The sequence below is a fragment of the Myxocyprinus asiaticus genome, chromosome 1, assembly GCF_019703515.2.
Source record: "Myxocyprinus asiaticus isolate MX2 ecotype Aquarium Trade chromosome 1, UBuf_Myxa_2, whole genome shotgun sequence".
Lineage (NCBI taxonomy): Eukaryota > Metazoa > Chordata > Actinopteri > Cypriniformes > Catostomidae > Myxocyprinus > Myxocyprinus asiaticus.
This window is the reverse complement of record NC_059344.1, coordinates 28,439,883-28,465,070: the sequence shown is the minus strand read 5'-3', so window position 1 is coordinate 28,465,070 and position 25,188 is coordinate 28,439,883. Positions and strand designations below refer to the sequence as shown.

The 25,188-nt window shown below is 40.0% G+C and overlaps 1 protein-coding gene across 8 annotated transcripts in view; it reads left to right on the top strand.

The window, feature by feature from the left end:
* The first annotated feature begins 7,758 nt into the window (after positions 1 to 7,758).
* Positions 7,759 to 25,188, top strand: part of LOC127438995 (E3 ubiquitin-protein ligase Arkadia-like) — a 69,023-nt gene continuing 51,593 nt past the window's right edge. For 4 of the 8 annotated variants that reach the window (XM_051695577.1, XM_051695407.1, XM_051695490.1 and 1 more), the window contains exons 1-2: positions 7,759 to 8,199; positions 20,819 to 21,810. In XM_051695577.1, the coding sequence (XP_051551537.1) occupies positions 20,895 to 21,810 (916 nt within the window). In that variant the 5' untranslated portion in view covers positions 7,759 to 8,199; positions 20,819 to 20,894. Of the gene's footprint in view, positions 8,200 to 13,098; positions 13,177 to 13,971; positions 14,035 to 20,818; positions 21,811 to 25,188 lie in introns of all 8 variants that reach the window. The other 4 variants (XM_051695092.1, XM_051695258.1, XM_051695171.1 and 1 more) reach the window with 4 other exon arrangements.

Sequence of the window (25,188 nt, the reverse complement as noted above, 5' to 3'; positions counted from 1 at the left end):
TGTGATAAAACAATCGCTCCTGTTTAATACAGTGCATCGTGGCGCGCCTTGTAAAACAGCACCTTTGACAAGAAAGGCAGAAACTGCTAAAATGCTTTTGTGTAATGCTACCAGAACTACTCTGACTGAAGAGAAACGCTTACAACAGAATTAATCACCCTGCTAAACACTGTTTAAATAGGTAATAGTATACATATTAATAATCTCTAATATTAATACTTGTAATATACATGCACAATATTCAAAATATCATTTTATTATCTATCTTTAATATGCATGATATTGTCTTTCAGTAAGCATCCTAACTGATTTAGCAATAAGGTCCCCTCTTTTAGGATTTCATCTGTTATCATGTTCAGTACATTTGACTTGTGAACATTGACTGTTAAAGGGATAGTTCACCCAAAATGAAAATTATGTCATCGCTTCATTTTCCAAGTTTTTGCAAACTTGTATGACTTTCTTTCTTCTTTGGAAATTAAAACGGAGATGTTAGGCAGAATGTTAGTCTGAGTATTCACTCTCATTGTATGGAAAAAAGATGCAGTGAAAGTGAATGGTGACTAAGACTGATATTATGCCTACACAGAAGAGAGAATTTCATATGGGGAACAACATGAGGTTGAATAATGATGACAGAAATAAAATTGTTGGGTGAACTATATTTTTAATTACCTGTTTAAGTTTTTGTTAAAGGTATTATAATATATTTTTCTATATCATAGTGTATTTTATATATATCAAACATAGAAAAGTACTTATATAGAATAACCTGGAATTTGTGTGACCCAGGAGAGAGCATATGAGGTTATTAAAAGTGTTTATGCTGCAAGAAACACACAGTGCACTCAGCTGTAGCAGAGACAATGGTACCATGATACGAGAAAGCACTGGGAAACACAGCTAAGTTAAAGATTAACACAGCCAGTGGTCAGATGGACCGTATTATGCTCAGACTGTTATATTTTATTTACTCAAAATGTATACTTTTATAATAAATAAAATTAAAAGGTTATTTTTAAAAAAAAGGACTAAAAGCCAGGTTTCCACCATTAAAAAGAAGTTAGAGGTTCTGTGAAATAATGGTAACGGACGGTATCCATTGACTACAAAAAATTATAAAGGGGCGTAGACATGAGGTAATGCCAGATAACACTGTAAAAAAGATGAGGGTCTGGACCAAGAGATTCAGATCTCAGCTGACATCTCAGTGTTTGTTGGTCTGCTCAATAAACTCCAACCTTTGACACCTGGAACTCCTGACTTTGAGAGTTTTCTTACTGAGAGGGAAGAAAAGTTTTCCACACTCTACAACAGTATCTGCCAAGAACAACAAAACAAATGTAAGTAAGCACATGACTTCATTAAGTCTTGCTGGGAAACAAAAGTGAATTAAGAAGGTCCGTAATTTAGACTGTATATTTAAAAAATAATTCCATCTGAAAAAAAAAAAAAAAAAAAAAAAACTGTGACACCTGTGAGATTTTGGTGAGTTTGTTTCTCACACAGTAAAACAGTTTCTGGATAGAGAAACAGGGAACAAACAGAGCGCTGGATGAAGTGGATATTAATCTACAAACAGTTGAGAGGTGACTTTGAGAAACTTCAATTAGTGCTGTCACGTGAACAAGTCTTTTAGAAATGCTTTTTTAGCAAATTGTTACATAAATGTCAATACACATACTGAAGAAGATATAAAAATGCTTCTCTCAAAGTAACCAGAATTGAATGCTTTGATGATGTTTTTGCAAAAAAATTCTCACGGGGGTGCATGGCCCCGGACCCCCTTAACCAGTAAATGTACACATCTTTAATTGGGAAGGTTCCTGTGTGTAGCCACAGATTAAATCCTGCAGGCTCCCCTGATAACATGTATATGCAAAGAGATTTAAGTAAAAGACAGTAAAATAATAAATATATACTTGGATAAGCATGCAGTGATAATATGCTTACATACAGTAAATGAACACAAAATTGAAAAAACAACAACATGCTTTTATAGCAGGTAGCTCTCTTATTTTAGTGTTATACGCCTTGCCGTGAAAATTTAACTATACTTCTTTGACATATGTGACTCCTACCGACCCCTGGTAGGCTATATACAAAGTCGCATGTCATCAGTATTTGCAGGGATCCACTTTTCAATATTTTTCACCAAAATTTGACCGACTCACTTATTGCTCCTCTCCCCATGTCTCTTAAATGTTTGTATCCCCAAGGATACAAACAACCTTTTTAGGGTTAAATAAGCTTAAGTTCTAGCTAAATATTTCATTGTCTCAATCACTACCACTATGTTTAAAGTCAAATTAAATGTGAATTTACAAGTATTTGGTTCTAAACATCAATAATAATGATTTTAATGACTATGCAATTAAAGCTTTAAAGCAATGCGTACATTAATATGGTACTACACACGTTATTATAAGCCAGGCTTAAAATACAAATTTGTTTAATTACATTTGTAACAGGGGTGCCTGACCATCTATCTATCTACCAAGGGGTCATGTTGAAGACTGCTGGTCAAAGTCTGGACAAAGTGAAGAAGTATGAAGTATTAGTAATAAAAAGGGTACAACTGAAATGGTATTCAAAATTCATTTTTGAGCTGCACAACCTCAGAAACCAACCACTGCCTTGATCAACATAATCAAGGGGTATCATTTACATTTACATTTATTTATGTGACAGACACTTTTATCCAAAGCAACTTACAAAAGAGGAACACATAAGCGAATCTTCTAAAAGGAGACAGTGGTACGAAAAAGTGCCATATTACAAAGTTTCACTTGCATCAGAATAGTATTCAAATCAGATTAAAATGCAACAAGACATTTTTTTTTTTTTTTTGTGACTGGTTAAGTGCTCATGGAAAAGATGTGTTTTTAGCCCTTTTTTTTAAAAAACAGAATGTGATTCAGCCTCACGGATGGAGTTGGGAAGGTCATTCCACCAACGTGGTGTGATGAAGCCGAAAGTCTGGGAAAGTGTTTTGGTGCCTCTTTGTGTTGGTACAACAAGGCGACATTCCTTAGCTGACCACAGGCTTCTATTGGGTGCGTAGCTCTGCAAAAATGATTTTAGGTATGCTGAAGCAGACCCAGTGACTGTTCTGTATGCCAGCATCAGAGCCTTAAATTTGATATGTGCATCAACCGGCAGCCAGTGAAGAGAGACAGGAGTGGTGTAACGTGCTCTCTTTGGTTGATTAAAACCAGACGTGCTGCTGCATTCTGGATCATTTGCAGGGGTCTAATTGTACATGCAGGGAGGCCTGCAATGAGAGCGTTACAGTAGTCCAGTCTAGTTATGTTTTTTTTTTTTTTTATCCAAGATGGCGGCGCGGTAGCACACAGCGGCCGCTCCGGATCCAAAATGGTGCTATTTTTTGTTCTTAGCCCGACTTTTACGGCACATGGACATCGGCGCAACCGGTGTTCATGTTTACCATCACCAGACACTGCTCAAATACAAGAATCATGCAACAACCAAGCTGCATGGTGATCTGCAGGAGAAGCTACGCGAACTCGGCTTGCTGCGGAGACAAGGCCTCCAGTCCTCGGCGTCGCCTGATGCCAGTGGCCGGGGGAGGGGACGTTGTAAATGGTGTGCGAGGAAGCGGAAGCGCGGCAAGAGGGCGGGGGTCCATGCTAGGCTAAAAACTAACCCTAGCTGGCCGGCTCTCCCGTCTATCCTGCTCTCAAATGTTTGCTCCCTGGATAATAAACTGGACTACATCTGACTCCAGCAGACTACGCGGCGTGAATTTAGAGACTGCTGTGTCTTTGTTTTCATGGAGACGTGGCTCAGCGACAGAGTTCCAGATGCCGCCATTCAGCTAGACGGGCTCGCCTCGTTTCTTGCCGACAGAAAAGCAGCTCTGTGCGGTAAGACTCGCGGTGGTGGCTTGTGTGTTTACATCAACACGGAATGGTGCAAGAACTATATGCTAGTCTCTAGCTACTGCTCATCGCTGGTGGAGTTTGTGACTGTTAGATGCAGACCTTTTTATTTACCACGGGAATTCACCACTGTCATTATAACCAGAGTTTACTTTCCCCCCAGTGCTAATGCTAAGGAAGCGCTCTGTGAACTGTATGGGGCTATTAGTGAACTGCAGAATGCTCACCCTGACGGACTGTTTATTGTCGCCGGAGATTTCAACCATGCGAATCTCAAGACAGTGCTCCCTAAATTCCATCAGTATGTGGACTTTGCAACGAGAGGGGCGAACACGCTGGATCTTGTTTACACAAACATCCCAGGCGTGTACTGGGCGCACAAAACGGCTTCTGAAGCAGGTAAAAACTTGGCCAGCAGGAACCATCTCTGCTCTTCAGGACTGTTTTGAGTAAACTGACTGGCACATGTTCAGGGAGGCTGCAACATATGGCGACTCTACCAACTTGGAGGAATACACAGCATCAGTGACCAGCTACATCAGCAAGTGCATTGATGATGTCACTTTCTCCAAGACCATCACCACATGCTCCAACCAGAAGCCGTGGATGACTGCGGAGGTGCGTGAGCTGCTGAGGACCCAGGACTCTGCCTTCAGAGCAGGCAACAAGGCGGCCCTAAGAACAGCGAGGTCCAAACTGTCCCGGGCCATCAGAGAGGCAAAGCGCTCACACGCCCAGAGAATCCACAGTCACTTCCAGGACAGCGGCGACACACGGCGCATGTGGCAGGGCATCCAGGCCATCACCAACTACAGGACAACATCAGTTGCCTGTGACAATGATGCCTCCCTTCCAGATGCGCTGAATGATTTCTACGCTCGGTTTGAGGCGCAGAACGACGTGGCGGCGAGGAATACCACCCCTCCTCCCAACAACTAGGTGCTATGTCTTACCACGGCTGATGTGAGGAAAACTCTACGTAGAGTCAACCCACGGAAGGCTGCTGGACCAGACAACATTCCTGGCAGAGTGCTCAGAGGATATGCAGACCAGCTGGCGGATGTTCTTACCAACATCTTCAACATCTCTCTGAGCAGCGCCGTCGTTCCAACGTGCTTCAAGGCCACCACCATCGTCCCCATGCCGAAGAAGTCTTCAGTGTCCTGCCTCAACGACTACCGTCCCGTCGCACTCACACCCATCATCCTGAAGTGCTTTGAGAGGCTCGTCATGAGGCACATCAAGACCCAACTGCCCCCCTCACTAGACCCATTGCAGTTTGCGTATCGTCCCAACAGTTCAACAGACGATGCCATCGCCACCACCCTCCATCTGGCCCACACCCACCTGGATAAAAAGGACTCATACGTTCGAATGCTGTTCATAGACTTCAGCTCAGCATTCAACACAATCATTCCTCAGCATCTGATTGGAAAGCTGAACCTGCTGGGCCTGGACACCTCCCTCTGCAACTGGATCCTGGACTTCCTGACTGGGAGACCTCAGTCAGTCCGGATCGGGAACAGCATCTCCACCGCCACCACACTGAGCACTGGGGCCCCCAGGGCTGTGTGCTCAGTCCACTGCTGTTCACTTTGCTGACTCACGACTGTGCAGCAATGCACAGCTCGAACCACATCATCAAGTTCGCCGATGACATGACCGTGGTGGGTCTCATCAGCAAGAACGATGAGTCAGCATACAGAGAGGAAGTGCAGCGGCTGACGAACTGGTGCAGAGCCAACAACCTGTCTCTGAATGTGGACAAAACAAAAGAGATGGTTGTTGACTTCAGGAGAGCACAGAGTGACCACTCTCCACTGAACATCGACGGCTCCTCTGTGGAGATTGTCAAGAGCACCAAATTCCTTGGTGTTCACCTGGTGGAGAACCTCACCTGGTCCCTCAACACCAGCTCCATTACCAAGAAAGCCCAGCAGCGTCTCTACTTTCTTTGAAGGCTGAGAAAAGCACATCTCCCACCCCCCATCCTCAACACATTCAGTAGAGGAACTATTGAGATCATCCTGAGCAGCTGCATCACTGCCTGGTTTGGGACTTGCACCGTTTCGGACCGCAAAGCCCTGCTGAGGATAGTGAGGACAGCTGAGAAGATCATCGGGGTCTCTCTTCCCTCCATCAAAGACATTTACACCACACGCTGCATCTGCAAAGCAACCAGCATTGTGGATGACCCCATACACCCCTCACACAAACTCTTCACCCTCCTGCCGTCTGGCAAGAGGTACCGAAGCATTCGGGCCCTCACGGCCAGACTGTATAACAGCTTTTTCCCCCAAGCCATCAGACTCCCCAATACTCAGAGACTGGACTGACACACACACACACACACACACACACCTGTACACCATCCAACTTTTGCAAATGTCCAGAGTTGCACTTAATTCATTGTCACATTATACCTGGCTGCTACCTCAATAACTGCTATGTCCATAGAACACTATTTCATAGTATGTTATGCTTACATTCGGCATTTTTAGAAAGTGTCATCTTTTTGCACTGCTCAGATTAGAAATGTGTACTGGTCGTCTCTCACTGTCACTTACTGTGCCTATTGTCCTGTTTCCTTTTTAGTAATTATTGTACTGTCCTGTACTTTTTGCACACGTTTGCATGGTCACTTTATGTAGGAATGTGTAGGTCTTATTCAGACTGTGTAGTCTCATGTGGTTCTGTGGTTGTCCTATGTTGTTTTATGTAGCACCATGGTCCTGGAGGAACGTTGTCTCATTTCGCTGTGTACTTTACTAACTGTATATGGTTGAACGACAATAAAAAACACTTGAACTTGAACTTATGACAAGAGACTGAATAAGAAGTTGTGTGGCATGTTCAGCGAGGAAGGGTCTTATCTTCCTGATATTGTAGAGTGTAAATCTACATGATCTTGCGGTCTTTGAGATGTGGTCTGTGAAATTTAGTTTGTAATTGATGGTTACACCTAGATTTCTGACCGTTTTGGAAGGCGTTACTGTAGTTGCACCCAGCTGCACGGTGATGTTGTGTTCAACAGCAGGGTTGGCTGGAAAGACAAGGAGTTTGGTCTTGGCTGGGTTAAGTTGCAGGTGGTGTTCCTTCATCCAGGCCGAGATGTCTGCCAAACAGGCAGTCAAAGTGATCTGATTCAGTATTTCTTTTCATGTTTATAATGTATTGTTTAATGCTTATTTTATTTTATATTGTACAGTGAATATTGTTATTATTGTTTTCTTTTTATTTTATTAATTACTTGGCACCTTATTTTAATTATATTTTATTGTTACTTCCTATTGTTTTGTTATTACTATTCTCTTTTCCTTTTCTTGGCATTATTTTTGTGTATTAATGGTTTGTCAATATTTTATGTGAAGTATCACAATCATGGCAATAAAGTACTTTTTAACTGAAAATTGGTAGCTATGTTACTATTGGTAGAAGCTGATATTCTGCTATAAAACCTGGATTTACTGGGTTTCATCAATATGTTAAACACTATCTGATATGCTACTCCGTTTGTTATTGTTGGTATGAGCGCTGACACATTGTGCCACTAGAGAGCATGAGGGAGCAAATAACAACAATTTAAAACAATAAGTCACTTTTGATTTATCAAAATTCACAAACCACACATTAATGTCTGTATGTATACACAAAAGAGAGTGGAATGACCATTCATGTAATATTATTCACGACACGCCTACATCTATTGATAATTTTCATCAAGCCTTTTAGAGAATTTAGGGGTCTCGGAGAGTCGTCAAAGATGCGAGAATGTCGTAAAGTGTCGAAACGCAAGTATGTGTGATGGTGGAACAACGGCAGTAGCCTTGCTGACACACACACACATACACACGTACATAGCAGCGCACTAATGGACGCCGCGGAACAGCAGGAATGGGTAATCGCACCCGAGGGCGAACGGGGTGGAATTCGCGGCACATATGACCGTTAAATAAACCGTTCTCTTTGTAAGTTTACCCCGTTGACACATATACCGTGTGATATTCTGACTCGCTGGCTTTTTCCGCCATATTTAAGGCGGAATCGTCGAAAAAACCGTCAGTTAGCGGGGAGGCTAAAGCGCTGGGCCTCTCTCTCTCTCTCTCTCTCTCTCTCTCTCTCTCTCTCTCTCTCTCTGTCTCTCTCTCTCTCTCTCTCTCTCACACACACACACACACACACACACACACAGACACAGAGGTCTGTCAGTTTCACTCGCTTCCCCAACACTTTTCCCACTTCTGTCGACGGAAAGGCCGTTAGGTCTATGAACGACAGTTCTCTGAAGTGTGTAGAGGTAAGTGGTGCTGTTAAGTTTTTTTAATGGTAAATATAAATGGAGAATAGCTATTGTTTGACTAACTGAATATGCTAATAGCCGGCCGCTAGCAGTTTTAGAAGAAAGTGTGTTTGTCCCAGCACACACAGGCCCATTGGTCTACTGATACAGAATTATGTATTTATACGTCTTTTAAACGTTTCTTAAATGTATGTTAGAGGCTGTGTTTATAATCTGTCATGCTGTCAGCTATTGTTTTGACGAATCCTTCCAAGTGAAAACAACATCAGCAACATGTCAGCTGTGTTTCCCCCGTTGTTTATAAAAACGTCGTTAGTCTTCGGAGTCTTTTGGTTGTACTTTATTGAATCAAATGTTGTCCTTTGATTAGAAATGGTCAAGTTTTGTTTTTAAATCAAGTCATTTTGAGACAGAATTGTTCAGTAGCTCCTGTTTTGTTGTTGAACAAACAGCTGAATCAGATTCTAGTATTTTTGTCAAAAGATTGTTATTGCAATGCCATTTTTTAAATGTCTGCCATCTCTGGAACATAACATTTGTGTTGTTGACACATAAATTAGTGACATTTTATTTAAAATAGTAGTGCTTGGAATATAAATGTCAACATTACAAACTGCTGCTGTTCATGACATCTTCTCTTGCAGTCTGCCTATTGGTCACATGTTTAAAAAACCACCCCACAAAAATAAGAGGTATTGGTGCTGTCTTTGTGGATCCCATTTGATATGAAGATTTTATACATAGGCTACCATTTGTCATAATGATTCTTTAAAATATAAAGTCAGATCTCGAGAAAGGATTAATTTATATGTATTACCAATAAACTATTCCAGCTCTTTTACATGACAAGATGTCCTGATTGGTAATGTTTTTATGAGGAGCAATAACGGCCAAGTTTCCAGGGTTTTTTGATGTAATGCTATCTGAGCACGATCTCTGTTTGAACATTTATTCATGGTATTTTACAACTATGGCAACATAGATTTTTTTTTTGATGTAGTCCCATCCTGCCACAGTAGGTAGTAATGGGAAGTCCAGTAATAAAGCGAAGTGAGGTCTTACTTTCCCTATTTCTCTATTCCCTATATGTGCAGCTGAATGTTGATAGCTTTTTTTGGCTGATAAAATTGACTCTTTTTCAGTCAGACATTAACCAGGGTAGCAACCATAATGGTTCAGAGTGAATATATTGTTCTCAATTGGAGTGTAGTTCTAAATTAGTCGATTCATTTGAAGTATTTGTCAAAAATAGGCAGCACGGTGAGTTTGAATTGGTTAGAAAAAAAACTTTCTTAAAGGTAAAAAATAAAATAAAAATCCCTGATATTAATTTCCAGGAGGCAAATATTGCCCACTTTCACTACAAATGTTGGCTTGTTTTCCTTTTAGACATTTCGCCTCTCAAATTGAAATGACAGTATAGTTGACATCTACTTAAATCTGTCTTGAAAACATGCTGAAGCTTGTGTTGCACAAACCTAAACCATGTGGTGCATTTCTAGTGAAATTAACAGATTCTCTCACATTGAGGCCTGTGTCCTGCTATTGCCAAAGGCAGAGCAACTCAACATAGATATACACAATCCTTGGGGAAGAAATTAAAAGAGTCCCCCATAATGCCCTATCTTCTGAGATCTGTATCCACCTTGGCGTCAAGAGGCATTGCCGCAATGGGCCCCTCTGGGACACCCTCGTATGGAAATGCTGTGGTGCACTTTGTTCCATTGCACATTGGCATATCACAGGTTGACAGGATCAGCTTCAGGGGAGCCTGGGAGGGCAGTCTAACTCCGAGACGTCAGTGAACAAAGTTTAAGCTTTGATTTCTTGATCGAGTGAGGTAAGAGACAAAATTGTGCTGCTCTGTTGTGTTGCAAGCCTCGGTTTAAGCTTCTGGTCTTGACTTATTCAAGTCTTGCAGACACAGTCTTTATTTACTGCAGAAATTAATTTAAGCCCCCATTCTCAGTGGTTTCTTAAGGCCTCTATATACTACCTACGAAATCGAAGAATGAACTGTGTGGCGTCATTTAGAACAAAATCTGGTCAAAAGGTGTTTTTGCTTTCGTTTCAGTGGTTCATAACAGTTCGCTGGGGCGAACTTTTAGGAAAATTTCTTATTGGCTTCTAAGCACCTTATTTCCATTGGTCCACATCATCAGTAGGTGTGACCTGTAGCTCCACCTACCTTCAGGCTAATGGCTAATTTTGACACGGTCTGGAAGAAGGGAGGCTGAATGCAATAACAGTTATTTATTGTAGAGGCAGAGAAGGGGAAAACAAGACAAAAAACATAAGATGAAGGCTTTGACCGTGGTCTTCTGGAAGCGGATCTGGTCCAACCAGGGAGAATGATCGGAGTCTTTATGTAGGCTAGGAAAGAGCGTGAGACATGGAGAGCTATGTTCTGAAGCCGGCCACCTCCCGAGGTCTGAGAACAGAGGAATCTTGCACACACACAAAGAGGAACAGAAGGATAAATTTGTAAACTCCAAATGAGAGGTAAATCCAGAAGGTTGACGGAGTTCGCCGCCAGTAACGGGGAAATACAATTACGTGGAATTAAACCATGGAGAAATAGTCCAACTGGATACGTAATGGATGAAACTATGAATGGGCGATACCACGTATTTGTTATTTTTTTTGATCCGATACCAAGTAGTTTTAGGCCGAAATCTATACCAATACCGATACCTCTATTAAATTTAATTTTTACGAATTCTTTGGATAAAATGAGTAACTTAAATTATTACTTAAATTTGGTATATATTTATAGGCCTAAACAGAAAACTATTAGGCTGCTTTGTTTACCCTTTAAAAATTAGTTCGTATAAGCCACATATAAAACCTCAAAATTAACATAGATTTTATTATATGGTTACTATTACTAAAACAAAGTTACCATATGGATACTACAGTAACACTGTAGTAAAACCATGGTTAATTGTATCAAAACCTTGGTTACTGCCAAAAAAAAAAGAGAATAACATGGTTACAACAGTCGTGGTTACTACAGTCATGGTTAATATAATATTACTACAATAAATTCATCGTATAGGGTGTCATTTATTAACGAGGATTAAAGATCATTATCAATGTTTTAAAAAATCAGAATTTAAATAAACCTCCCAATAACCGGGAGTAATATGATCAACATACTGAGAACCGATGAGCTGCTGACATTGAGCATGTGTGTGATTAAGGGGTGAAACGAATGCTTCAGATGTATTTTGCTGAACAACAGAGAGTGTAACAAATAAAACATACTGGAAATATGTTTATGACTTGATTATATTACCGTTTTATTAATGTATGAAGATGATCCAGTCTACAGCTCTCGAGTCAACAGTACACTGATCCGAGGACAGCAGTTCTCGAGTCAACAGTACACTGATCCGAGGACAGCAGCTCTCGCGTCAGCAGTACATTGATCCGAGGACTGCAGCTCTCGAGTCAACAGTACACTGATCCGAGGACAGCAGTTCTCGAGTCAACAGTACACTGATCCGAGGACAGCAGCTCTCGAGTCAGCAGTACACTGATCCGAGGACTGCAGCTCTCGAGTCAGCAGTACACTGATCCGAGGACTGCAGCTCTCGAGTCAACAGTACATTGAGTCGATCACAGCAGTTTGCGAGTCACCAGTACACTTAACTGAGGATCGCCTCTTTCGGACATAATACTGAGAACTGCTGATAAGTGAGCAGCTTTTGAGCATGTGTGAACCGAGGACTTGAATGATGGGGCGAAATGTTTCAGTCGAGAGATGTAAACGAATTTTACTATTGAGTATTGTGCATGCAGATTATATCTGAAGTTGTGATGAGCTGGATCATGGTTTCTGTAAAAAAAAAAAAAGGAGTTGATTAAGACTAGTTTAATCACTTTTTATGCTTTAAACATGTAGGACATCCACGTTTTTATATCAGTGTCAGTATTGGGTGCTTTAGGTGCAAAACTTTAATGTAGGATGTATTGTAAGATCACTGAATGAAACACTGATGACAATAAACACCCTTATTATTATAACTTAAATAAAATGTTATAATCAGCAATATGCCCTTACATATGGCTTATTTGAATGTGTTTGTGTGTGTATTCTACGACACCGGCGTATTAGCATTATATATAGTGACATCATTACATGATGACGTAAATGAACTGGTGAATTGGTTTTTTGAACTAGTTCATTAAAACGAACCATCCGAAAGAACCGGTTCGCGGAAAAGAATCGGACTTCCCATCACTAGTGTGAACGCTGTCTACTGCTAGTGTATTTTAGCATTTCTGCATGTCAAGATGAGCAGAAGAAAAAATAGTTCCAGTGCCATGCAACTATTCATGCATATAATTATTTTTTTCCACTTCCAAGCTTATGAGATGTATTGATATTCATGTTATTTAAATAATAAAATCACTAGTTAAAAATTAAAACTTAAGAATCGATATTTTTATATGAGGATCGATATTCTTGATACCACATCAATATCAGAAGTATCGATTCGCCCATCCCTAGATGAAACACAAATGCTAGAAGCAAAACGCAATAGAACGTTTAAGGCTGAATAGAGTAGCGAGCAAAGAAAATCCAGCGAAGACAATCAGACAAAGGAGCCGACGCGCTGATTACCTAAACGGCAACACATGCGCATCATCACGTCACAGTCAAACTGAAGGTAAACAAGCCGTGTGGTGAGCTATCAAACACAGGAAGAGAGAGACATATCAGTCCAAAACCACGACAAATTTTGTTTACATTGTTCAGTGAGGCAAAATCAGTCAACATGAACACATTGATGTGCAGAGTTATTAGGGATCTGCATGATCGTTCACTTAGAGAAATTTTCCAAGACCAATTGATGTTGTTTTTTGTTTTGTTTTTTTTGTCTGCTAAAGGAATCAAATCTCAAATACTCTCAAGTACCCATTTACTCATGCCATCTGCAGCAAAAGCCATTCACACATCTGTCTAAAGTAAGATATGCCTCTATCATCATTGTTTTATTTTTGTTCTGCACATTAACACTTTTATACACTCATCATTGCAATGATATCAGGGTCATCTTACATTAGCATCTTGAATTCATAATGTAAGCAAGAATGTTCTACTATATGTCATTGAGTGGTTAAAGCTTCTTTTATTGACCTCTTGTGAATTCTTCTGAGAATGAGGCAAAAAGTCATTGATGACACATTTTAAGGTTTTACATGTAGCGTCCTCATATTTAAATGTACTTCTAAATGCTTCTCACAGCGGTGTGGCGGGTGTCTGAATGTTCGGAAACAGAATACTGTTGCTCGGCTGTTTAGAACTTAATTTTACCCCTGAACGAAGTACGAAGAAGAACTTCTAGGGAAGTATATCGAGGCCTTTAATGTTCTCCTTTTTTAATATAAATCCACTGAATTAAGTGTAGCTTTTGCTTTTTTGTTTTCTAAGATCATAGACCAAGGGTCGGCAACATATGGCACGGAGGGGTATTCACTGGCACACCAGCAAGGACAAGAGAGGAGAAGACTATTTTATTTAAATGAAATTCCGCACCTGCATTCCAATCTGAATGGGAGGCTAAACAAAAAGTTAAAATGTGATGAGACTGCAGTATATCCAACAGACTTGTGCAGCGCATGCAAGCCATTTGTGCATCATGAGCCGGCAGCACTTCACGTTTGTTTAATCGCACAAGTAAATGCACCCGCGTTGCTTCGGTCAGGCTTCGCGGATGGCAGCATTCATTCAGTGTTTCATTTGTTTCTTTTTGCATTCAGAACAACACGTGATGTAAGGAAAACACCACTATTAATCCTTGAGATTTCCAACTCAGCATACAGGTACGCCCTCCTTAAACCATGGTCACACTCAAAATTACATTAAACGATTAAAAGAGAAAACATAAACCCACATCGTGGGGTTCAAAAATCTGAATCTATTCAAAAATAAATTAAACCTGGAAATAAAGTTTTAGGATTCTGAAGTTAAGATTCACCGGAAAGGGATAGTTGATCAGCTTGTGATGCTCGAATGGCTTATCAAATCAAATCACTTCATTGTCACACAGCTATATACACAAGTGCAATGGTGTGTGAAATTCTTGGGTGCAGTTCCGATCAACATGGCAGTCGTGACAGTGATGAGACAGTACCAATTTACAATAACACCAAATTAACACAACACAATTTAAACATCTGATATACACATAATTACACTCAACAATATACAAATAATAACATACACTGTACAGTATACAATACGCACTATATAGATACGCATTATTCAATAAAAATAAAATATATAAAAAAGTATATATAGAATGTACAGTATTGTACTGTATTGACATTCAGCTGTCGGTTGATAGTAAGCTGTTAAGAGAGAATATAATATAATAATATAATTTATGACAGTCCGGTGTGAGATATAAGAGTAAGAGTAATAAAGTGCAGTGCTGATGTATTTGATCGTGGGAGATCAAGAGTTCAGAAGTCTGATTGCTTGGGGGAAGAAGCTATCATGGAGTCGGCTGGTGCGGGTCCTGATGCTGCTATACCGCCTACCTGATGGTAGCAGTTAGAACAGCCCATGGCTCGGGTGGCTGGAGTCTCTGATGATCCTCCGAGCTTTTTTCACACACCGCCTTGTATATATTTCCTGGAGGGAGGGAAGCTCACCTCCGATGATGTGTCTGGCAGTTCGCACCACCCTTTGCAGTGTTTTGCGGTTGTGGGCGGTGCTATTGCCGTACCAGGCGGAGATGCAGCCAGTCAGGATGCTCTCTACAGTGCAGGTGTAGAACTGTGTGAGGATGTGGCGGTTCATTCCAAACTTCCTCAGCCGTCTTACATGAGCAGTGCGAGTCTCATCACACTTTAATAGTGTTTAGTCTCCCATTCAGCTCGTGAAAATGCTGCATGATCATGAGGAAGAATTACATCAAGATGTAGATTGGAATGCAGGTGCGGAAAACTTAATATAAATAAAACATAAATAAAATAGCCTGCTACTCTCGCTTGTGTGCTAGTGATTACATGATTATAATAAAAGATATTTAATATTCCACACAATTTAGTGATCAGTAATCAAATAAGTAAATTTGTGACATTAACTGTGTTAACTCATTTTGTAAATGAGGACAGGTTTTCTTTCATTAAAGCACTCGCAAGATGCTCTGTGAAAATTAACATGCAGGATCATGATTATATCATAATCTTAAGGTTTTGCAAATTTTTTTTAACTCAAACTGTTATGCTGATAATGCCGTTTGTAATGAAAAATGATCGATTTAAATTAGAAAAAATACAAATAAATGACCTTCTCTCTTGGTGGTGGGGTTTGCTACCCCTGTCGTAGACTGAAGGGTTGTGAGTGTTTTTCTTGGTTTACTTTCGTGGAACTGGATATTGATAAAGATCAGTGGGTCATAATGAAAGTTAGTGGTCTTAATAGAATTACAATATATCCATGGCTACACGTAAACATTTTAACGGCAGCTTCTTGGAACTTGACATTGTGTACGAGTTTGAGATACTTTCAGAGAGTGTTGATGGATTTTTATATTTTTGGATTTTTATCACTAAAGTCTAGTTTAGTTTTCAACTTTATAATATAGAACTATTTAGAAAGAATTTTTCCCTGTATGTTTACATTTTTATCCTATATGGCCCCCTATTTCCTGTACGTAGTGCTGTGACACCAATATGCTAATAACTACCAAAAATCTGCTCTTTCAAAAAATCTGACAACATCAGAAAACGTTTACATGAGAGTTGAAATTATTGGATTACTCTGTTTTTGACATCGGAACATGCATGCACACAACACTTGTACACACAAAACTGTAAAAACAGGCAATGCGAAATCAGGGTAATGGGCAGAAATCAATTTGTGCTGGACGTTGTTTGTGCTTAAACCATTTATGAACCTACTTTGACTAAGGTAAACTGTTTAAATGTCAAAGAATACTTCAGTTTTGCACGGAAGCTTAACAGATGCGTACGGGGCGCTTGACATAAATTTCATCATCAACAGAGTGCTCAAGCACTGTACAGGTGCATCTCAATAAATTAGAATGTCGTGGAAAAGTTAATTTATTTCAGTAATTCAACTCAAATTGTGAAACTCATGTATTAAATAAATTCAGTGCACACAGACTGAAGTAGTTTAAGTCTTTGGTTCTTTTAACTGTGATGATTTTGGCTCACATTTAACAAAAACCCACCAATTCACTATCTCAAAAAATTAGAATACATCATAAGACCAATAAAAAAACATTTTTAGTGCATTGTTGGCCTTCTGGAAAGTATGTTCATTTACTGTATATGTACTCAATACTTGGTAGGGGCTCCTTTTGCTTTAATTACTGCCTCAATTCGGCGTGGGATGGAGGTGATCAGTTTGTGGCACTGCTGAGGTGGTATGGAAGCCCAGGTTTCTTTGACAGTGGCCTTCAGCTCATCTGCATTTTTTGGTCTCTTGTTTCTCATTTTCCTCTTGACAATACCCCATAGATTCTCTATGGGGTTCAGGTCTGGTGAGTTTGCTGGCCAGTCAAGCACACCAACACCATGGTCATTTAACCAACTTTTGGTGCTTTTGGCAGTGTGGGCAGGTGCCAAATCCTGCTGGAAAATGCTGGTCAGCAGAAGGAAGCACGAAGTGCTCCAAAAGTTCTTGGTAAACGGGTGCAGTGACTTTGGTTTTCAAAAAACACAATGGCCCAACACCAGCAGATGACACTGCACCCCAAATCATCACAGACTGTGGAAACTTAACACTGGACTTCAAGCAACTTGGGCTATGAGCTTCTCCACCCTTCCTCCAGACTCTAGGACCTTGGTTTCCAAATGAAATACAAAACTTGCTCTCATCTGAAAAGAGGACTTTGGACCACTGGACAACAGTCCAGTTCTTCTTCTCCTTAGCCCAGGTAAGACGCCTCTGACGTTGTCTGTGGTTCAGGAGTGGAATACGACAACTGTAGCCAAATTCCTTGACATGTCTGTGTGTGGCGGCTCTTGATGCCTTGACCCCAGCCTCAGTCCATTCCTTGTGAAGTTCACCCAAATTCTTGAATCGATTTTGCTTGACAATCATAAGGCTGCGGTTCTCTCGGTTGGTTGTGCATCTTTTTCTTCCACACTTTTTCCTTCCACTCAACTTTCTGTTAACATGCTTGGATACAGCACTCTGTGAACAGCCAGCTTCTTTGGCAATGAATGTTTGTGGCTTACCCTTCTTGTGAAGGGTGTCAATGATTGTCTTCTGGACAACTGTCAGATCAGCAGTCTTCCCCATGATTGTGTAGCCTAGTGAACCAAACTGAGAGACCATTTTGAAGGCTCAGGAAACCTTTGCAGGTGTTTTGAGTTGATTAGCCGATTGGCATGTCACCATATTCTAATTTTTTGAGATAGTGAATTGGTGGGTTTTTGTTAAATGTGAGCCAAAATCATCACAATTAAAAGAACCAAAGACTTAAACTACTTCAGTCTGTGTGCATTGAATTTATTTAATACACAAGTTTCACAATTTGAGTTGAATTACTGAAGTAAATGAACTTTTCCACGACATTCTAATTTATTGAGATGCACCTGTATGTGTGGGACCTGATTTTCTAACCGTACATACTCTTGAGCGCAAAGAATGCAAATTCGCCTGGAACTATTTGGACTAATTAGTGAGTACACAAGGTGGCAGCACTCACAATTGAGTCAATGCTTTAACAAAGAAGTGCAAGAAGGAGATGTAATCACCAGTAAACTACAGGAGATAAAGGTGGAAACAACATAAGTGGATGTGCAGCATGGCAAGAACGCGTGTGAGGAGGTCAAGAGATTTGTGCAACTCAAGTCTAAAGGACTATAAAGACATATTTATGGGTCTAAACTCCTGCAGAGAAATAGCACAGAATCTCATAGCAGCCATAGTGCACATGTGGCAACCGTCTGTGTACGTGTGCACAATCAAAGGGGGTATGTTTTGAAAGGCTGAATTTTCAACTGTACGCATACGTATACAAAGGGTTTGCATCAAAACCAAAGCATACTTTGGGCTAAAGTCGTTTACATGACCTTCCATGTTGTTGACCTGTATTTAGCATAACTGCTGAAAGATCATGCATAGGACTAGGAAAAATATAGATTTTCCGATGCATCGCGATCATCGTCTGAACAATCTTTATCGTTTCTTAAATCCCAAGGTCGATCTTTTACTCAGCGCAACCTTCTACAAAGTAAATCACTTGCATATGCAATGCAAATTTTGTGATGTGCGAGTAAAAATGTCTGTGATCAGCCACTGGCTGGTAAGCTTTCAGATTTCACTCACCAGTGTTTGAGTAGAATAGTGAGGAAAACGTTCAGCAGCGAGATCTTTTTACTATGTGTTGAGTCAACGTTTGATTCATACTGTGTGTCCAAAGACAAGATCCAAGCAATCCATATTTCATTAAATAACATCACTTTTAATATCCTTTTTATTTTTTACAGTTGTTGATTAAAAGTGGCAACAAAACAAAAACATTTAATTATAATCTCACATAGCACTAAAGTTCTAAAGAAACTCGTCCTCTATTGTTAACGTGCCTTCACTGGCTGATGCCGGTAATCTTAAAGAGATTTTAGCGCATGTTCTATATATCAATATAAATAGTACAAATTATTCATGTGACCAGTAGAAATGTATAAAAAATATACAGTATATGCAATGTAATATATGCAATTTCAAGACATTTATAGATGAAATACACTGCATTTGAACATTTTTCAAAAGCTGGAATGTGACCAATAAAATGAAAATATAATTTGTAAATTTAATATTTTAGAATTGTTCCTAGTAGCGTTACCTAGAAGGTCAGTTTATATATAACAACATTAGCTAAGAGAGAAGTTATTTCATATATAAGCAGAATTGACATTGTAACCAAAATATACCCATATCAAATCGAATTGAGAGTTTGTCACTGAAATCGAATTGGAAAATCTGTATCAATACCCAGACCTAATCATGCATGTAAATGCATCAGTGTTCACTTAGACTACTTTCAGCAATTGACAAAGGTTTCCAGACACTACAAATACTATCCATTTTAGACATTTATGACACCAATATGATGCTAGTCTTTTCATTAGTCAGAGACTGTAAATGAGTTAGTTTTGTTTAAAATTATCTAGTGCAAGATTGTGGAAATCTTGTGATATAACTTGATAGCCCCTTGAATGCTTGTTTTTTAGATAGGGATGTGTAGAGATGACTCTTACTTTAAAGCCAAGACCAAATTTCAGAAAGGACTTTTTCCCCACCAGACAGAGAAGTTGACTAAAGAACAGCGACTATATGCCTTCTGAAATAGATGGCTGCTTTCATAATTCAAAGGTAAGGGAATTATGGGTTTGCAGTGGTTGCTGTGAAGTGCAAGACGTTTGGGGCATGGTGCCACACTAGATGCTAGCATGTTACTGTAATTATTGAGGGTTGAAGAAATGTTAAAGTGTAATGGAATTCTAGTGAATGAAAATATAATGAGATTTTGAATAAAGAGGGAAAGATGGTTATGGGATTAGACAATGAATAAAATGGTTGGTAATTAATAAAATGGGTGAATTATTAGATGTTCTTAATAAGAGGAGGAATAGGCTTTGTGGACATTGGTAATCATCTTGAACATTACGGTCAGTGATGGATAAATACCGATTATGCAAGCAGGCAGTACCCCAATTTGATAGTGATTTAATTGGGTTGCTTCAACCTAAATCCAAAAAACTGCATTATATAAAGATCATGATTTAGGAGCTCTACTTATACACCTGTTTTGAATGCAATTTCATGCGAAACAAAAAAACAGCTGTCTCATCACAATTGTGTGAGAGATTTGGGCTGCTCACAGGGATATGCAGTTATGATATAAATTATGGAAAACTAGATGAGTGTGGGAAATAATGACCCCAGCCCCATTATCCTGTGTATGGTAGATTTATTTGTAGTCATCCAGGAAGTGTTGAGCTGCTCCCAAAACGTGCACTTGTTCATTTCTGTCTGTATATGTGTTACAAGGTATGACCTTTCTTTAGTCACCATTTCTTTTATTACTGCTTGAACAGGGCTGCTTGGATCCTGTCTGACTCATGCTTGGCCAGAAATGGCCGCTTAAACAAATGATCACTATTAAGTCAGTGCAAGATTTTGCGTTGGAAACTCAGTGAAATGCTGTAGACCAGTGGTTCTCAACCTTCTTGACTCCAAGGCCCACTGTTGTCCAAGACAATTTTTGAAGGCCCCCTCCGCCTGGAAACTAGGAGTGTCAATAGATTAATTAAATACAATTAGTTTTGTGATTCCAGAAGTTTCAGCGACTGCCAATTTATAAATTGTAGGCCTACATCATAATTTGTAGCAACTTGTTTTAATGCAACTTATTTTAAATCATTTTAGTCAACTTGTGGCCCCTTTAGAAATTTGTTGAGGCCCCCTAGTGGGCCCTGGCCTCCTGGTTGAGAAGAACCAATGCTGTACAACTTGTTTTGCTTTCTCTCTTATGTTTTTTTTTAATGCTTTTTGTAATTTAGGTTGGTCTTTTGAGGTCATTATTCTCACACTGCGTCTTTTTTCTTTTTACAATTGTAGGATCATTGTGTCTCCAATGGAACCATAGAATTCAGCCTTGTGAGCCTTGGTGGCGCTTGCATGTGTGCTAGTCACAATGAAGAGTGAGATCCCGTCTGAGGCACGACATAAGCAAGAGGCCCTGAAGGGGCCTCTGGCTAACCCTGAACCCATGGAGACGGCTAAGAGCTTTCCCGCCGAGATGGGGGTGTTAGGCAAGGCAGGAAGTGATTTCTCTTCCCAGCTGTGTGCAGAGACCAGGCACCGACCTTCACGAGAAGCTGGAGTTCGCAGAGACTTTGACAGAGGCTTGTCGGTGCGCAAAAAGCGCAAGAGCCAGCAGCCTGGGCCATCGTATTGTTCCCTGAAGGAAGATCAAGTGAGTGAGGCAGCACTCACTCCTCCCCACCATAGGTCGATGCTGCTAGAGACTCATAGCGAGGATGAGAGAAACCCAGAATCCTCGTTGAGTGACTGTGCCTCATCGTCGTCCTCCAGCCTTCGGTTTGGTGACTCGGACACTCTTAGCTCAGAGGACGACGGTAGGCCCACAGGTGGCCTGATTTCAGTCAGGCAACAGCTCAAGATGCCCGGGTCAGCCTCTACTGGCAGTACAGGAGCTGGGACGGGCACGGCAGTAGGCATGCGGCCCCTACTGGCACGGACTCGCGCCAGCAGGTCACATAAGTGGGCGCGGCTTGAGCCAGAGACCAATCACGTGAAACGGCCATGTCTCAGCTCACGCAGGCCATTACACAGGAAACGTTTTGTGAAGGGTGGGGCAGGAGGTGGGGCCCAGCGGACTCCAAAGCAAAAGGAGCGATTGCTGCTGCAGAGAAAGAAGCGAGAGGTGATCGCACGGAATAAATACGCCCTTCTGCACAGTACCAGCAGCTCCAGTGAGGAGATGACCTCTGACCCTTCCTCCCCTTCTTCTACTGAGGCAGAGGATGAGCTGTACGTGGATGTCAGCAGCAGTAGCAGCCAAGCCAGCACTGCAGCTGTGGCTTCAGGTAAATTACTCTTATTTTACCCTCACCGTCAAATTACTTCATACTGTTTTAGAGGAAGTGCTCGGAGAGACAAAGGCTCTGTTTCCACCTGGTATTACCATGTGTCTCAAATGTGTCTTCTGTGACTACTTTTGTCCGGATTTCGAGGGGAGGTTCTTTGATTTCATGATTTTATACATCAGTTATTAAGTCAGTGTATTACTGTATGATAATAAACTAAAAAAATTTTATCAAAGACAAAGAAAGCACAAAACACTGCACAGCTTTTCCCAGATGCAGCTGAAATTTGATGTAAGCACAAATACAACATTTTGAGCAGAATTCTGTTATATTAGTACTAACCTGAGCTTCAGATATGTGTGTGCTTGTCATCTATGTCTCAGCATGTTGATATAAGACACACTGAAGAAGTTCTGTGACGTTCTCTTGCTTGTATATGTGTTTGCTTTTCCATTTTTTATTTCGATTTGATGTTTATTTCCTTTTAAAGCTGTTGTAACCGGCAAAGTTTAAACTCTTGTTTTAGTGCAGCACTTTATTTGACAGGTCACTGTCTGGGACGCATTTATGATGGATTGAGTTTCACACCTCAAATGCGATGTGGTCAAATGCATTTTTAACTACCTCTGTATGTGTGTTCAGTGATCCGATCACAAAACATTTTGGACCCCATTCCCACCTGTATTTAGCGCTGACCACTTGTGATTGGATCACCAAAAACACATCTTAATACCAAGTGGAAACGGGGCCAATAAAAAGCATTTTTAAACTTTAATGTTAAGGTCTACTAAATAATTTGTTTAACTGTCACTTATTTGTCTCCCTAAATAGCCAATATGACATTTGTCTTGTAATTTATACTGACACCTATCGGTGTGGATGCAGCAACACGCAAAAACAAAAAAGCTATTGAAGAAATACCCTGACAAATTCTCAGACCTATTTATCAGCAACAATTATTTGATTCTAAAAACTAAAAGTGTCTGATAATAGGATAAGTAAATGCTAGATACATTTAGCAGGATTCTACTATCTCCTCATGTGATCTCGATGTGATGGCCACCATTGGCACCGCTAAATAGAATAATGTAGCTTTTTTATACCTCTTACATTACTGGAATTTTCCTCTTGTGTGAGTGTGCACGTGTGTTTTCAAGAGTATTCCTTTTTAGTACTATTAGGCGAAACTAAATAGAAGACATTTAGCAGGAGGGTATTGTGGTCAGAGACCCCTCTCACTGTAGTCTTGTTGTCCAGCTGTTAGTTGTTCTTAATACAAACAAGGAGTGTCTGGGATATGTCTTTCGTTTGACAGCTAAGCTGCACTGCTCTCTCTAGGGATGCACCGATTCTACTTTTTCTTTTCCGACCCGATTCCGATATGAGAAATCTCAGTATCGGCCGATACCGATCCCAAGCTGATACCAGTGTTGTTGTTTTTTTGCATAATCAGCTTAGAATATCTTTACATTATTGTGTGGAACTAATTGGGTGTACTCTTTAATATGTGAAGAGAAACAAACCTCTAACTACACATTATTTCAATATAAATGTATAGCTTATTAAGAAACTTTATTATTAATTAATATACTGGATAATGTAGCAGCAAAATTAACAGTAATTTCAGTCTTCAAATCTTCAGTAGAAAAGAAACCAGTGTTTTCTTTTTGCCTTTTTTTTGTTTTTTTTGTTCAATTTAGTTGTAAGACATCAGTCCACTTTTCACACAGTTATTTTTTGGAACCCATTCAACTTAAATATTGTTATAAATTGTAAACAAATACTAATGATGACAATAATAATAATATAAAATTGTTATTAATATTATTATTATTGACTTTTAATTTTAATTTTAAATACAACAGTAATATATTTAAATTGTGCACTTTTTAAACCCTCACGCTTTTATTTTGACATTGTGAACTCTCCAGGAAGTCCTGTATGTGTCTGTTTGTAGGCAAGTTCACAGTAGTTTAATTTGCTTCTTCAAATTCTGGTAAAATGCACTTCCGGTGCCATTCTAAATGCATATTATAAGTGAACCGAACTATTGAGCATCTACATCTGAGATGCTGTTCTTGAGTAGCGCTCAAATATTGCGCACCGCTGTGAAGGCTAAAAATAGCCACGAGTGCATCACCAACCTGTGCGTGAGTTTGTATCAACAGAGCAGCACCATTCACTAACACACTGGCGCTGCACATACTATATATTTACTTATTAAACACAGCCTTTTGTGATTCACAGAGCTATCACACATCTTCAAGTGGCTTTGAATCAAATGCACGAGTCATATGAACTGCTTTAGTGGTGTTTTTTTGGTTCTTTTATGTCATTTTTGGAGCGTGACAGTAATGAACATGACTAACACAGTATCAGATTTGGATCGGGCTCGTCAGACTGATACCCGATCCGTCTAAAAGCTTCAGTATCAGTGCTGATACCGATCCAGGTATCGGATCGGTGCATCCCTAGCTCTGTCACATTATAAGGTAATTCTAACTTTATGTGAGCATTCAAGTGGCAGTTCTTGTACTCCAATACATGTGTTGTCCCTTGCTAGTTTGGGCTTCAAATGTTTTTTTAAATTGATGCAATGACAAGGCTTAAAATTCATGTAAGTAAGTGGAATACCAGCCCTCTACATTGCGAGTAAATCACTCGCATATGAGACTAAGGTCTGCGCTATGCGATCAAAATATATCTGTTAATAGCCACTGGCTAGTAAATATTCAGCTTTTACTCACCAGAGATGTGTAGTGGTGAAGAAGAACTTAAGCACTGCAATCTTTTTGCTGAATAAGAAGCTGGCGATTAAGAAGCTGGATTTAGCCTCTTCTTTTACTGCTTGTGTCTCGTGAGCATGCACTCTGAAGGAAATTGACATTATTTGGCTGCAGTGGGTCCAGAGCTGGTGTGATTGCGCTGTCACCATCGCTTTAGTTGAGCAATGAAATGTCATTGACATTGTGTTTCATGACGTCACAACAAACTCTGTTTTAAAGTATGGCTACAGACCAGTAACACGCTTGTTGGACGTCTGTTAGGAGGTAAAAGTGTTACAAAACTAGAGAGCTTGTAGATTTGAATTTGAGAACTTGTACAATAATTGCCTGTACATGTAAGTCAATACACATTATGCAAGTAAAAGTTTCAATTTACTTCATTCCATATATTGTGTGTCCAAAGACAAGAGCCACACACTTCATTATAAATTCTTGTCTCTTTTAATGTCCTTTCTGTTATTTACTATCAGTTGGTAGTCGAAAAGAAATAAACATGAATTCTGATCATGCATTGCACGGATGAAGAAAAAAACCATTGTGCAACTTATCTCTTGTTAATCCTATCTCTGTTAACGTGCACAGCGATCATTCT